At 39.4% G+C, this 17012-nt stretch overlaps 1 protein-coding gene across 2 annotated transcripts in view; it reads left to right on the plus strand.

Annotated features, from left to right (window-relative positions):
- Positions 1–13830: 13830 nt before the first annotated feature.
- Positions 13831–17012, plus strand: part of rspo2 (R-spondin 2) — a 58227-nt gene continuing 55045 nt past the window's right edge. The window contains exons 1-2 of one of the 2 annotated variants that reach the window (XM_077598801.1): positions 13831–14287; positions 14536–14834. In XM_077598801.1, the coding sequence (XP_077454927.1) occupies positions 14738–14834 (97 nt within the window). In that variant the 5' untranslated portion in view covers positions 13831–14287; positions 14536–14737. The remainder of the gene's footprint in view (positions 14288–14535; positions 14835–17012) is intronic. The other variant, XM_077598802.1, reaches the window with a different exon arrangement.

A 17012-nucleotide genomic window follows, 5' to 3' on the forward strand; every position in this document is an offset into this window, starting at 1 on the left:
TTGTCCGCAAATACTTTTTACTCTGGTATACCTCACTTCCTCACAGGCCCCTTATCTGTGTCAACATCCCACATGGGAGAGGTTAGGCTCCATGAAGTCATTTAACGTGGGAAACCCAGTCAATTAAATGAAGGAAGGAAAGTTCATGCCATGGGTCTTGTTACACTGTGGTTTAGAACGAAAAGAGCTACTTATTCATATGTATCATTGCCTAACGCGAGGGATTGAATGTTAAGAATAAAGATTGAGTATCCTAAGGGATCACAAGCACAGTAAATTTATTGTTGCTGGTCAGTCAGCGAAAATGTGCCCATTTCACAAACCTTTGGAAACTTAAGGTAACTGTTGAAAAAGCCAAGGTATTGAAACTTTTTTTCAGCGTGGCCCCTGCTGAAAGCCACCCTGTGTATGTGTAGAAACCTCTTCAGGATTTGGGAGTCTCCCCAAAGCATTTGAAACAAGGACAAAACATGACATTTGAGAGGTACATGCATATTAAATATTCAGTTGATGATAGTGGATCTGCTGTGGGTGTGACTGATTTGTTTGACTTTTGCATTCTTTTCCCTGTTATGATTTAGCTAATTCATGTGGTTGCAGTGGAAAGCTGTTTTTTTGTCATTTCTCCACTTAAACATCTGCCGAGTATCACAGTCAACTTCTGTGGCTGTCTGTTGGTATATGGGGGTGTGTGTTTAGCATCTATGGATCTTTGGTCCCTCAGTCGACACTTCCTACTTGACTCATGTCACTGTGCCTGGAATTTGCTGCTATCATGGAAGGTACCCCTGGGATCCTTGAGTGTAGTCCAATGTTGACTGTGGTGATTGCCATGCTGAACTTCAGAGGCTTTCTCAACCTGTGTTTCATTACCTGAGTCATTTTGTTTGTTTTGTCTGCGGAGAAATAAGAAACAGTACATCTAGTGAATCTAGAATGGCTATTCTCACTATCTAACAATTTGGTAGCTAAGGATCAAATTTCAGACTAATTACATTCAGATTACAACCAAAAAGTTAACATTTCTCCAAGGTAATGAATGGCAATTATCACTCCAAACCTCTGAAAACGTTATACTTAAAAAAAATGTTTACCTTTTTGTTGAAAATAATATGTTTTTGCTTACAATGAGGGTAATCGAGGAGTTAAAATCATAATTATAGCTCAATGCAGTTACCACCAGTTCCTTGTAAAAAAGTATATATACAAATATTTTTAATAGATGCCAGGTAAGGTTTTAATAGGCATCTTGCCATGTATTTTCCTCCGCTGTGTTGAACAGCCTCTGGGTTGTACAACCACAGGAACAGACTTTCCTGTAGCCCTATCAATGGCTCCAGTTTTTCAAAGATTCTCCATAATGGCATAGTTTCGCCACATGGCCTACATTTGATCAGCAATACCTTCCCCAGGGAGGCATACAGAAGTAAATCAAATATGTTTGGAACCTTCTGGCTGGAGTCACTCTCAAATAAATGTGCTCCTCACCCCATTTCTAAAAGGTGCCAGGCCACAGAAGATTTTCCACATCACTTGTGTTCACAGAATTCTTTTGGCATCATCTCAAAGCTCATGACTAAAGATAAGATGAGCATTCTGGTAAAGTGATTCATTCTTAGCTGACGCTATCCTTAATCAACAGCAAAATCTCTTCTTCTGCTGATATTTATCCTGGGTGTGTCACATTGATCTGTTAATCATCAAATCACAATTAGTGCCTAACAAAGAGAACATACTATGACTCAGGTTGTAATGAGACATTTACATTTGAAACTTGTATGGATAAAACTGTTCAAAAAAGGTGGGCCATAGCCTAGTCTAGAACCTGTCATGAACATTTTTAACTGCCAGCAACACAGCAGTAGAATATAGAGTACCTGGGAGTACTTACTAAACCAACAGGACATGGCATGGGGTGTGATTAATAATGGAGATAATTTATCTTTAACATCCAATCAACTTTACTATTTGTAACACAAGTGATAGAATATTTTCAATTGTTTCTACCATTATTATTATTACTACTATTATTATTTTTTAATCAGACCCACAATTTGTCCCAAAAGTGCTATAGATGTCTATTTTTTTCCTCCCACAAAGTATTTGTCAGTGCTATTTCCTGGAAAACTGAATACTTACTAACTGGAAATGTGCAGATAATGAAATGAAAGATTTATTTTCCCATCTAGTGAATATTAATTTGAATGGCAAGGGAAATCTTTGGCATCTGAGTCTGATTTTATGTTATTCAGAGCGTAGTCTTGAGAGTAAGAGTTAGTTGAGAACCTAGAAACAACAACAACTTGTCTGTTGTGTTCAGACCTTATCCACTTGACCTGTGAGTGAAAATCTGTCCCAAAAGGATTATGTTTCAGCCACTGGGCATGTCCTGGCTCCCTGAGTTATATCTTTCCTGGTTTCCTTTTACTGCTAGGAACCTAGAAGTAGGCAAACAAGTTAACAAGTTGACATGTTTGACTTTAATTCAAGTATAGGCCCCAGCTTTATTGCTATTACTTACACATCAAGGAAATCTACAGCAAAACCCTGGTTATAGCATTAGAGATGAATGAAGCAGCAGTCTGCTTCCATTCTCTAAACTGGTTATGCATCTTTGTTATCTTTAATTGTCTTTTAGTATAACCACTGCACATTAAATTCCATTTTTATCCAAATGCTAAATGAAAACTTACATTAAAGTCAGACTAGTGGGAGGAGTTACACATTTTCTCGCTTAATATACGCCGTATTTGTCGCCAAAAAAGATGATGACTAAATCAAGGATATGGCTTATATGCGCACAAATTAGACCTGACTTGCAGGATGTAATGTGGACAAAATGTCAGCTGTCCAGGATTATGAAGGAGGACACTGGAGCTTGAGATAGGATAGTTAGGAAAGGATGAATTGAGGATGAAGAGTTAAAAGGTTATTGTTTGTTACAGTAGATGTATAATGCTGTTTTTGTCTTTTTTTTTAACTAGATTACTCAAAAAGATTTCATGGATTGTTAAAATGCCTGAGGGCACTGAAAAGTGTGGTTGTATCCCCCTTATAAAATAGTGTGCCAATTTGTAGCAACTCAAGAATTAAATTGATGAACTATACTGTGCAAACTTTGGAAAAAGGTAGTGGAGGCCAGATTGAGACCCGTGAAAATGTTTCCATGCTTAGAAAGCACGCTATTTTTTAGGAAAGTCTAGAGGAAGACGAGCTGGCAACTGAAATGTGACCTACGACAACGTAACATTTTTGTCTTTACTGGATTGCCACACGTTGAATAAAACAAGTGAAAGAGCAATGCCTTCCTTCTTGTCCTCCGGTGAGGGCATTTTTCACAATTATGACATTAGCTTAGCTTTCACTGTTATTCTAATGATACCAAACTAAGCCGTTAGGACGAACATGCGATTGAGTGCCCTGTATGTGTGGCTTTAAAAAAAATGAAATGAATTTCTTCAATTATTATTCGAAGATGTCTGGAGCCGCAAGGCGCAAAGATGCCATATTTTTACAGACAATAGTAAACAGAAAATCTTGAGTTATTATATCTATATAAGACTTGTCCAGGAAATCTATGGGGCTGGTACTGTGTTAGGGATCAGCTCGGATAACCTTGTTTGAAAATCAATGCCTCGATGTCATCACAGAGTAATTACAACCACAGTGTTTGTTTTTGACACAGTAAGTGTCTGTAGGAAAATAGGCCACATATTGATGTGAGCAAGTAATTTAATAAGAAAAATAATTTAAGCCAATATATGCTGGGTAAACACTTTTTTTTTATTAAAGGCAGTGGTTGATATATTGCTGTGAACGAATGTTTTGTGAACTCGAAGTTACAATTCCGTCGTAATAATTATTATTTTGTCTGTCACGAGAACAGTTAACATTTTAAACAAAGGGTATTTATCTAAGATTGATGATGACGACTGCCATGGCCTTGATTTCCTACTGTATGTCTTTTTTTCCATAAAATTGTGTGAGTTTAATTGTTATAAATTATATGTGAGAGCACTATATGAAGATATATTATTATTGTCAATACAGCCTTGCAAAAGGCTGGTGAATTATTCACTCTTATCATGCACATGATGCATTCACTGTTTCAGTGAAGGTTAAAGTATGGAACATGATCAGGGATATTTTAAATCAGCTGCAGATTGTAAGGAATTGATTAGGAGTTCTAGTCATTTCTGGCTCTCGTATGAAATTTGAACCATTTCAATGTTCAAGGCCTCAAATGTTAGTGGTAAACACTTTAAGGGAAAGTGAATCTACATTTTTAATGTTTCCATTGCCGATTCTTTCTTTCTATCTTTTTTAATGTTTTTATTTTTTTTATTGCAAAACAAATGGATAGGCGGCCAGGCAATGTGAGTGGTTAGCACATCGGCTTCACAGCACTGGGGTCCTGGGTTCAAATCTAGGTCGGTCCACCTGTGTGGAGTTTGCATGTTCTCCCCGGGCCTCTGTGGGTTTTCTCCGGGTTCTCCCGTTTCCTACCACATTCCAAAAAAATGGATGGTAGGCTGATTGGACACTTTAAATTGCTCCTAGGTATGAGTGTGTGTGTGTGGTTGTCTGTCTCCTTGTGTCCTGCGATCGGCTGGCCACCGATTCAGGGTATCCCCTGCCTCTAGCCCAACGTCAGCTGGGATAGGCTCTAGCAACCCCCGCGACCCTAATGAGGATAAAGCGGTTCAGAAAAAAACAAATAAATATCTGAGGTATTGGGGATTACTGCATGTTGTTTAAAAAGTGCTACATTGATGGACAGATGGATTGACATACACACAGATGTATTTCAGAACATCCAACATCCAAAACCCATTGCACTCAAGCAAGTATTAATGACTTTGATGACTTTTTCAAAGTTTTCACAGATTTCTAGCCAGCTTGAGATATTGTATGTAGACAAAGTTCATGTAAGGTTCTTTGGTCTGTTACAATACAACATCCATAAATACATACTCTTTGTCTAGACTTTTCATTTACAACCACGTGTTTCACATTGGACTTCGTATCCATGCTTGATTTCTAACATTACTTGACGCCTACCATAAAATCGACAAGAACTTACTGTGACCTCAAACCCCACTTGCTGTTTTTTTTGACACTTTGCTTTTAAACAAAACAATCACAAGCAGTTTGAATGATCGTCTTGTGCATTTGGATGTAACTCAAAAGATATCATCTGAGTCATTAAAAAAAAGACCACACGATCATTTCAGATTCCCTGAAGAATCAATTGTAATCCAAGCTAAAAGTGGGGTTGCTCCAAATGGCTTGAAATACTCTGAACCATATCATGTGTTAGTGTTTATCAGTGCATTAATTTCAAGCCAGGCTTGCTGTGGGGGCTTATTTTCAAATATGGACGCTCCAAGTACTTCTCTCTTTTAACAGAATTAGATTCCTTTTTTCTATGTGTGGGGTAGGCATTGAGTCTCACTGGAGTTCCCTTGCCTGAAGTCAAAAGCTTGACAGTGTTTGAGGGTCAAACACTAAAAAATATCTCTTCTCCTTTAAGAAGGGGATATTAGTTTATAAACTTAAACCAGGAGGCTGCTTGACACTGAGATTTCTGTAATACTATAGATTCTTGTGCATTCCAACAAGTGGCTTTTTGTCAGCTTTTAGTTTTTCCCCTTTATGGGTAACAGGGAATGTTGCTACAGCTTTGTTTGAGACAATGAGATAAGGCAACCCTACTCTAAATACACAAAGTTTTTCCAAGGAGAAAAACATTACCAGACTTCTTGTGAATTAGATTACAGTAATATGTTTTTGTACAGGTTAAAGCCTAGGGCACTTTTGGCCATTCTGTGCTCGAATCCTATGCTTTAGAGCTCAAATTTACAGAGGTTAGGGGTGAGCTTGGACTCCCCAGTCAGGGAAATAGATCATGTTTGTTTTGATCATGGTATTTGACCTGGACTTGACTGACATATGTCCCCACTTTACTAAATTGTAAAACACTCAATACCAATGCTCAGCAATTACTCGAATCGGAGCCAGCACAAAATATTTAAATGTAATGAGTGATATTAGTTGATGGTAGAATACATTAGAATCATCAAAGAGTTGTCATTAAACTTAATTGGTTGTGATGGGTCATTTTAAAAGTTTTGACCTTGTATGTGTGAAAACATGTTAAAGTAACTGAAACCAGTTTCCAGAAACAATACAGTTTAGAAGTACAATATTTATTAATAATACAATGAATAAATGAACTTCATTCATATTTTTTCCAAGATGGCGCCGTCACGCGGCAGCCAGTGGCAGTAGCTCTGTCCACTCTTATTTTTTTCTTCTTCGTGTTTTACAGCCTTTCTATCTTTTTTTAAATTACATTTTAATATTTCTTAATAGTACATTCCTTTTTACTTTACTTTGTACTTTATATTTTTTACTTTAATATTTTTACAACTTTCTTTGTTCTGTTAGCCTGGCTTATTTCTGCTACTTCTTTTTTGGAACATTCAGCCATGCCTACGCTGTCATACACATGGGACTAGCTGTTACAATACGCAGCAGAAGGAGCAAAACCTCAACGCCGCTGGAAATTCGGAGCTGGACAAAAGTGCCGGGAGAAGAAGCTACGCTTCAGACCAACCATTCCATCATTGGATGAGATAGAAGAGGTGTCGGCGCTTACCTTGCCGGAAACGGAGTCGAGGGGTTCTACTCTGCTACTGTTGATTCTTCAGCTCCAGACTACTGAGGAACTGTAACTCTAAACTAAACTTTTACACAATCCAAATGTGCAAAAGGTGAATTCTATTTCTTTTTCAACTACATAGTCTTAAGATTTTGAACAGGTCTGTATTTGAAAAAAGTTTAAGCTTGATATTTCACTAAACATTTACGATTTCTTGGTGGTGATAAAATCTTTCTGTCATAGTCAAACATGTGCTACCCACCAGTACCCAAATCGGAGTCATTTGGCATATTTTCTATTATTTTTTCAAGTCTGTAACAATGATCCATTGTAGCTATTGTGTTTTCATAGCTCTGTTTCCACATTTTGATTATGTGACATAACCATCTGTGAGCCAGCTAATGTGCAATAAATTAATCAGTCTTACTGTGACCTTTTAGTTTGGATTTAGGTTTCTAATGCTAAATTAACAACATTGGCAATTACGTTTTTTGTCACCCTTGACAATAAAGTCTGCGCATGCCGAGCTTTTGCTCCCTATATGGGCAAAACGTACTATGCATAGGGACCCATGTGGTGTAACAACACAAGAAGTCGTTCCGAATGCATCGTCATTTTTTTGTTGTTTTATTATTTCATAGCAACCAACCGATAAATAGGCAGCAAACAAGAAAGACAGACAGAAAGAAAAAAAGTGGAGCACTCAAAAGAGATTGGAAAAGGAATCCGTTCATGTAAAAGTTTAGACAGAAACACACAACAATTACCACATGTGTCAACAGCTGTGGTCAAACACAACAATAAGTGTCAGTGCATACATAATATGTCATGACAAAGCGATCCCAAGTGGGAAGCATATGCATTTCTCTGGCACTGTACTGGTGAGCTCGGTCACATTCAGTTGTACTATGTTGATTGTACTGCGTTTCGTTTTGCTTTTTTTCTATGGTTCTCACAGCAGGCTAAAATATATGGTAGTCAATCCATCACATTCATTCATGGCACTTCCCGGTGTGTGGTTGTCAACCGGCTTGGCTTGGTTTCTCCTACCTTCTTGCCATAGCCAAAAATATGCTCCAAATTTATCCATTGAGAAGTTTTAAAACAGACAAAATAACTTAATTAGAATATTCATTAGTTCATTCGCCTACCATGCATGTTTTTGGGATGTGGGAGGAAACTGCACTACCCGGAGAAACCCACACAAAAACAACACGCAAACTCCACATAGGAGAGTGGTACCCCGTTAAGGATTGAAACATCAATCGCAGACCTGTGAGGCGGACATGGTAACCACCCATTCACCATGCTACTACTTGTTATACTAACTTATCGTAAACCAAGCCTACTGCAATGGAAGTAAACAGTACAATTTCTATTAATGTAAAATCCAAAGCCTAGTTAATGTGAAAGTAAAAAAATCCACTTATGGTACTAGAACATTTTAAAAACCTATTACTAAATATCTAACAGCGTTACATGCAGTACATGTCCTGTTGAAATTTTCAATTCAATATTTATTTGTCTATCTATTGTGACACAATGTTTTGACATCTTGAAAAAAATGTACTGGCGTTGGAAAAATATATTCAATTCAAAGTATTAGCATAATAAAACATACGTGTGCAACCATGAATGTCAATGAGAATTAGATTAGTTGTAGAAGGTCTACTATGTGATCGCGTGTTCCACTGTTCTGGCTTGTTAGAATTACAAACTGACCTGATTTATCATAAAGTACTTTCACCAGATGTTCAATGAAGCATTATAGGATCAGTGGTATGGGGATTTTCGATTCCATATATTATATGAAACCCTTATTACTTTGTATGAACGCATAAACTGAGGTAATATAAAAAAACAGCGCTGTAAATTGAATAATTGTTTGCGATACAAAAAAGACCAAGACATACAGTACCCATTTCAAATACGGTGCACATACGAAAAACACAAAATAATTCACTGCAATTCCATGCTGAAGGCCAATTTAAAGACAAGAAGGTTGAAGAATGCTGAAGAACGATCAACAATAGCTCTCTTTACATGAAAAAAGATAGTAAGAACAAACTTTACAGAGCTAACACTCTTTCATCCCTATGTCGCACTTTACAGGCCTAATGACAAGGTAGAATCCAAACAACAGTAAAATGAGACCTGAGCACAATGACTCAGCTCAGAAACCTAAATAAGGTAGACCCTTCACTGACTTTTGGTAAAGATTACTCAATGCCCAGAATCCCCTGCACTTAACACTGAGTGATGTGTGGCTCACAGTCCAGTCATACCATTTTAGTGTGTTTTTGGTGTTGACCTTCTGATTTCTGGTGATAGGCTGTTCAAAGTACTGGAACTATCCAGAATATGATAATCATACATCCACTGTGGACTTGAGATGTGACTTGTTACTTCATACAACTAAAACACTTTGAATACAGGCATGTCTGTCACAGTAGATTGATGGGTTGTTGCTTTAGCAGACACCATCAAGGTCTTGTAGTCTCAGCAGGCCTCTTAAATGTTCAAGTTTTAACTCTTCAGCATCTGATGTGCTCAATTAACTCCCTCTCTAGTGTTCCAGTCACAATCACAGTTCTAAAAACTCTGTACTTCATATAAAAAAAAGAAACAGTAATACTGTAAGTATACCTTCATTGTAGAGATTTTGTAATTAGATAATAGCGCCTACACAAAACATACAGTACATCATTATATCCTCGTGTCCTTAAGACAGCCAATCACTTACACACTGTACAGAAAACATTTACTGCCTACCATCTGGGCCAGCTGCTCAAGGTCCCTGTCAACTCACAGCCACCCAGAGCTCACCAACAGAACACACATAAGGAAAATGTCAGGGCTTAACTGCTTGCACATTTGTTACTTATTCACATTTCCTAGGATCAACAACAAAAACACGGGTCTTATCGCCACGTGTCTAATTTGATAATTTGTTTTCTACGAGTCACAAAGTTGGGCAGGTCAAAAAACCTTTAGTTGTACAATGACACTTTAGATGTTTCTTAATAGTTATGCTACATTTGCACACCCTTGCACTTGTCTCAAATCAATGATTTGATTAAACCGACAAAGGCAGGTAATTAATGTCGGTACTCGGACGTTTGGTCGCCGGACGTTTGGTCGCCGGACGTTTGGTCGCCGGACGTTTGTTCGCCGGACGTTTGGTCGCCGGACGTTTAGTCGCCGGACGTTTGTTCGCTTGACGTTTGGTCGCCGGACGTTTGGTCGCCGGACGTTTGGTCGCCCGGAAGGTTATTGATAATTACCATTTAAAATTGTTGCTCAAATTCCCTAAATACGCACTGCGAATTATTATTTTGTCATACTTAATGCCCTATCAATTATTAGGCTAAAGAAATGCTCAAAATTTCCCGTACTTTTGTTGTGTTTTGTTGGAGAACTTGTTAAGACCCTAACTGACGTCCCTTCCTAAGGGGACAACTCATGTACATACACACTCTTATACACTCACACGTCCGCTCAGTGCAACTGCTCAGGGCCATTGTTGGCTTTGATTGATGCGTAGACCGTGTTGTTTTACCTTGTTTGGTACTCGGACGTTTGGTCGCCGGACGTTTGGTCGCCGGACATTTGGGTCCGGGCGACCAAACGACCGGCGACCAAACGTCCGGAGACCAAACGTTCGGGCACGATTAATGCCAAGTCAAGTTCACAGATGAATGTCTTATTTCTGGACATTTCATTGCAATTGAGGTTTGAGCGGTCAGACTTTATCGCATTACTAATAGCTGATGAGGTTTTAATGTGAATATCGAGTCATTGAGTAAACCAGCTAAAAGTTCTCTGCCTAATTCACTTTGTGGGGGTTTGAGCGTGTTAGTGTGTGCAGCAATGATAAATGGCTGTTTAGTCTATTGGTTTTATGGCATTGAAGTGGTACACTTACTGTCGGTGGCAGTCCCCTTGAGTTGTACTTTGGTTGAAGGGGCACACAGAGGTGGTACACAGTTACCAGCGGTCACAATCTCTGCCATTCATTTAGCATTTGAGGACATGAGGGAGCCATAAAGAACCATTAGCCAGACGGACGCAATCTTTTTAATGTGGCCCTGCCAACCCTGCTTTTCCCCACATCTGACCTTTTCATAATTCAGTTTTCTGCTACTCAAACCCTCCATCGTTATCGCAATTAAAAAAAAAACAGTCAATTCTTTCCCCTTCTTCCTTTCTTTAATAATCCTTTCCTTTAAGATGATATGAAAATTAAATGTAAATTACACTTGTGGCCATATGTGAGGTCAATTTACAGATAAATTCAGATGATGTCACCATTTGGAAGCTCTGCCTCCAGGCCCTCAGTGCCTTATCAGCAATGCAGTAAACTGTTGTATACTTTCATCTGATTTTTTTTGTTTCTTTTTGTGAGGCTGAAAATAGTCTGCTTGCCAATGGTGATGATGTCTTCAGTTGATTATTTTATTTATTTCATATTGCACAGAAACTTTTGGTTCGAAGGTAAATTTATAAAAATAAAGACACTTGCAGGTTTTATTCTTTACTTTTCATAGTGTAAGGAGGGAGTTGTCTTAACTATATTGCACAACAGAACAACAAAAATACTTTTTAAATTATCTTTTCTTATAAAGTAAGGTAACATAGTTACTTTCATATTTGAATAAGGAGGAAAGCAATTTATTTACTTATTCACAGACGTTTGAAGTTTCAAATTTGAAACAAAAAAGATGTGTTAGTTTTATTTTTATTGTGATAAAACTGACATCATGTTTTGTTTTTTTCTTTGGCTGATTGGATGCCTTTGATGACGCAGGATGCTTTGGAGGCACTTTCAATGCCGATTCAAAATCCAAACACTGCTGGAATATGATCAGCATAGACTCAGTTCACTCATTTCCACCACGTGTTCTTCTATTTGCACATACTCCGACAGCCATTGCAACTTAAAAGAAGCGCAGTTCATTTTTACTTTGGAGAGTCAACTTATCACATTCACTTTAACAGGGTTAGCATTTGTGTCACTTAACTCCACTGCACTATAATGTCAATACCATGATTTGCATTGTATCCTATAATTGGCTGGACACCTGTCACTCACTGAATTACACACCAAAATCATACAGGAAAAAAAGTTATCTAATTTATTTGCAGTGCATTGAATGTGCTGGACAGATTTTACTTGTGCGTGTGACCAGTGTGCAATTGCCCAGTTGCGCAGTTTAGTGGGAACGTTATAGGTAACATTTTGACGGATAGATTTAGTGTCAACACCCCCCCCCCCCCCCCCCCCCCCCCCAAAAAAAAAAAAATCAGATGAAAGTATACAACAGTTTACTGCATTGCTGATAAGGCACTGAGGGCCTGGAGGCAGAGCTTCCAAATGGTGACGTCATCTGAATTTATCTGTACACTGCAACAGGAGGGTGGGGGTTGTAGAGCAAAGAAGGGAAGAGGAGAATAAAGTGATTGGTTTGCCGTCCCCCGTCTCACTGACACATCATGAAAATAAAAAGTGCCCAAGGCATAAATTATCACATTCACCTTAACAAAGCACTCTCAGATGTTATTTTAGTGAGGAACCCAAACTAATTGCAGTGCCTGGAGCTAAGAGGCCTCCTGACCACAATGTCCGTCACTGCTCTTTGGATAAATAAAGATAGGACAAGGGTCACTATAGGTTTTGGCAAGAAAAGCTTTATGGTCTTATATTTTAAATGTATTGTTGGAGGGTTTCATGTTATTTCCATCAGTCCCAGTGATTAAATAGAAACTTATTTTATTGCCTGAGAAACACATTTTCAATTCACTGGTATTGTCTTTGTTTTAAGTAAAAATCAAATTGTATGTGGTCGAATTCCATTTCTTTTTTCTCGTTAAGGAAGTTGTATTATGATTATTGTTTTGACACGAAACACTATGAAACGGATTGCGTGGTGATTTAAAAGGCAGTAAAAACGCGTTTCATTCCTTTTCATACATGAAAGATTAAGTGCCACACCTAGTGGCTGCATTGGGTAAAGCATTCTTTACCTGCACGGGTACCTTTGCATCTTTCCTGAAAAATGCAATCACTTATTTATCCTTTTCTATTTCTAACTTATTTGTTTACACAGTTCCACGTGCCATCAAGTGACTTTTATTTTGAAGATACGCGTGTGGTTCAGGGATGACCTTTCTTTACAGGAACCCCAATTATTCCTTGAAAGTGCCTCAAATTTGACAAGGTGCCAGAGTTTGAATGTCACTGGGAATCTCGCTTGGGTTTGACTCAAGGAGACGCTGACCGGCCGAACTTGTATCAATTTATGAGGTCACGCGGGTCAAGCCTTAAATGCTTGAACCGGAGAAAACCCTTAAATTACTGAATGATTTATACACGAGCCGCAACTACTTGAGCCTCTCTGACGATTAACATTCATTTCGGGGACGGGTGGCGGATTTAGTTCTTGGCCCGCAATAAAACAACGTGGCGAGACTGGCAGGCTCATCTTATTACGCACATTAGGCACATCCCTTTTTTCCCTCTTAAATCCAACTTCTAATTATTGAACTGGGCTATCGTCAATGGAGCAACGCTTATTCTGAAACGCACGTCATTATTTCATTTTTTGATCCGTTTAAATGTCAGAGTTCAGTGGAAAGGATTGGCTACAAGTTAGCATGGGGAAGTGGGAATTTCTTTGGGATATGGGTGATTTTACAGGAAGAATGTAAATTACTCCCGCAGTTACTAGGCCAAAATCTAGACAGCCCCCAAAACGTCTTTTTTTTTGCTTCTTAACCCAACCTTTTTCTCACCGCGGACCGGTAAAGCTCTTTCTATTTTCTCGCGGACCAGCTATTGGGGAGGGTGACAACTTAAGACAAAATTGTGTGGGTGAGGGATCGGTGCACGAACGACGGCAAAAAAAACAAGTCCCAAGCATAATAGCAATTATTTATTGTTATTATAACAACTTTTCTCATTTCAAGTAGGAGGGCGAGATTGAAAATGTTAATATTTTTTACTCTGACGGACCGGCATTAGGTATCTCGCGGACCAGTACCGGTCCACGGACCGGTGGTTGGGACCACTGATCTAAACTGTTTGACATCAACAGGCTAAAAAGGCTAGTTAACGCCCACCAGCACCCAGAGGCAATTTCGCACCCACTCGTGTGTGTGAGCGCGCTAAACAAGAAGGGTGGGTGGACGGAGGGGAGCGATTACGCGACATGTCATCTTCAACATCATAAATAAGCAGAAAGAGCAAAAGTCTCCACGCGTGACATCCGCACGGCTCTATATGAGGACGGAGGCAGAAAGCATCAGGACCAATCTGGAGTCAGTCCCCGCTCAACCTCAGCATCGACTGGACACGCCGCCCAAACCAAGCAGCCACGCGTGTTTTTTCGAAGGGAAACTTTGGAGGAAACCCAGGGGAACGGAAACTAAGAATTTGACCGAATTCTGCCTCTCGTGCACTGTCACGCCGCGACGCTTTTCTGACGGACCACGGATCTCTTCTCGGAAAGCCAAGTTTGGTGACACACGGAGTGATGCTGCGTGTTCCCGAGCCGCACTTGCACACGAGGGGGACCTAACATAAATTGCGCAACTGGAACGGAGCAACATTTCATCAGGTGCAAGGTAGTTTCATTTTATTTATGTCGCCGGGCGTTTTGTTCACTTTTACGCACGATTGCGCTAAAGTCCTGGAAGGGGCGTTTCTCCAAGTCCGTCTACTTGTCATTGTTCAAACACAATAACACACAAATCGCTCACTCTTTGAGTGGCTTTTAATGCAAATTGTATCATCTCGGGCGTCCTTGATCGGACTAAGTGTCGATTTCGTGACACTTTAATCCCGCTAATCCTCTCTGTTATTATCTCCACAGCGCACAGAAGAAGAGGACGCTCATACTCGCTCCATAAAATGATCCCAATTGGCGACCTAAGACTAGGTCGCATCTAATCTGATGTTTGACAACTTTGCTGCTCGACTAAAAAGAGCTCCTGGAGAACATTTACAGAGTCAAATACTAGCTTGGTACCCCCTTTTTTTTAAACCGGGATCCGGACAACTTCCTCGCCGTCCAGATGCAGTTTCGACTCTTCTCCTTTGCCCTGATAGTATTGAACTGTATGGAATACAGCAACTGTCAGGCGCCACAACGCTGGAAGAGAAACAAAAGAGGTAAAAGTTACATTCCTATAATCGGGCTGCAAACGCAGTTAACTAATTGATGCCATTGACGGCGAGAGACGTCCAATCCTCTTTGAACTGAAAGGGCTGCTAGCGCATCAACTAATGTTAAATGCATACTCCACACAACGCGCACAAACTGATTTAAATGCACAACAGTAGGATGAGAGCCACACGATTGGACATCCATCATCGTATCTGTATTACATCGCTTTTTTAATCTGGTGTCACAAAAAGTTCACTTAATGTCAAGTTGCAGAACAGCAATGTGGCATTTAGAATCGAAAATATAGAGTATTCAAACATGTTTTTTAAAAGAGTGGAGTTACAAAAAATTAAAAAAATGATTGATTTTTTTAAAGCTATTGCAACTGTGCTTAAGGTATTTAACACAAATAAAAGTAAACGTAAATGTACCCTTTAATTGAGGATTATAGTTGAATCCCCCAAAATGCTTGTGATGCGCATCGCTCTATAACAGGGGTGGCCAAGTCCGGTCCTCGAGAGCCCCCTATCCAGTCTGTTTTCCATGTCTCCCTCCACCAACACACCTGAATCAAATAATCGGGATCGGTATCAAGCTACTGGACAGCTTGCTGATGAGTTGATCATTTGATTCAGGTGTGGTAGAGGAGGGAGATGTGGAAAACAGACTGGATAGGGGCTCTCGAGGACCAGACTTGACCACCCCTGCTCTATAACGTTACATCTTGTTGGAGAAATGGGGCTGTTATGGTGAGAGCTATTTAATGAATGGATACGGAATCCCTTTGCCCTGACTTATGAATTGCACGTCTCCACTTAAGCCCCTTAAGCTGGTTTTAATTGATCTCATAACCACTTTGAACAGTTGGTAGGAAACCCGCATAACAATCGCTCAGCGTAGGCGTAGTTGAGGAGGGGATCAGTCTCTTTGTAAACACCGCTCTATACTCTCAATGGATGAGGAGACAGTGGGATTAGGAGATTTGGCCGCAGCCAAGTCCTCTTTTGACTTGTGACATAACTCATCGGATCCTTTGGGCGCTCTGTGGGTGTTGGCCAGGGCTGTTTTCTTTTTATTTATGTATTTTTTTGGACCAACTTTTGGGCGACCGGTCCCCGCTGTGTGTTGGTATACTAGAAAGCTCATTCAAAGTCAAGGGAGGGGGTGGGTTCTTGTAAATTGTATGGCAATCACAGATTTAATCATACGTACTGCGTGCCAGGGGGAACCTCCACACTCTGAAAGCCCTCCACTGTCCATCTGCAAATAATCAGGGAAGCACTGCGGGGTACTGGCACACACACAAGTTTTTTTTGCCCTTCTGTTTGTGTTCTTCTGTTCTTCGTTCTTGAATGACTCTGTTAGATAAAGTCTAGGAGTTATATTTGTATTTTGTTTCTTTTTCAAACATTGGAATGTAGAATAATAACGCAAAACACAATTGTTTCAATGGTTAAGTGTGTGTGTGTGTGTGTGTGTGTGTTGTGACTGTGCAGTGACAACTTTAGGAACCCTCTTCTTCAATATTACTAATTCAAAATACTTTATTTTAGGGGCTATGCCATGAGTGTTTGTGATTTTATGAATGTGAGTGATTAAAAAAGGTCAATGGGTAAGAGATTAAATCCACTAGAGATGAGGAGAAGCCAGTTTACATTTTAAAAGCCTTGTAACTACATACATTGACAAAGTGCAGGAAAAAAAGAAAGAAAAAGAAAAAAAAACTATTTGACTTATCAAAGTAACCCCATTGGGGTGTCTTGGCAGAATAATGGGGCACAAACTCCAATCGAGAAAGCCAACTCAAACATTTGGAATTTGCCTGCTGTTTTTATTTATCATCACAGAGAGGTGTGTAAGAGATCATTGTCCTGTCTGAAAATTCTAGAGTATTTTTGTAGCTTTTTCTTGACAGGTTTATACACAGTCCATCTGGCATGTACCAGGAGCTATCCAAATCGTTCAGCAGTGTTAAGTCCCAGACATGCTTGAAACTCAATTTGGCCACACTGTTCTTGCACAGTACAAATGTTTTATAACAATAACACTCAGGTCTTTTTCAATACGCATGAAAATGTTTTGCCGCTGATGTGATGTTCTCTATGCATGTATCAGCATGAGTAAGTGAGTTGTGAAAGGTGTACTAAAATACCAAATTTCTAATTAGATTGCGTTTGGAATCC

Source organism: Stigmatopora argus, chromosome 4, assembly GCF_051989625.1.
Source record: "Stigmatopora argus isolate UIUO_Sarg chromosome 4, RoL_Sarg_1.0, whole genome shotgun sequence".
Lineage (NCBI taxonomy): Eukaryota > Metazoa > Chordata > Actinopteri > Syngnathiformes > Syngnathidae > Stigmatopora > Stigmatopora argus.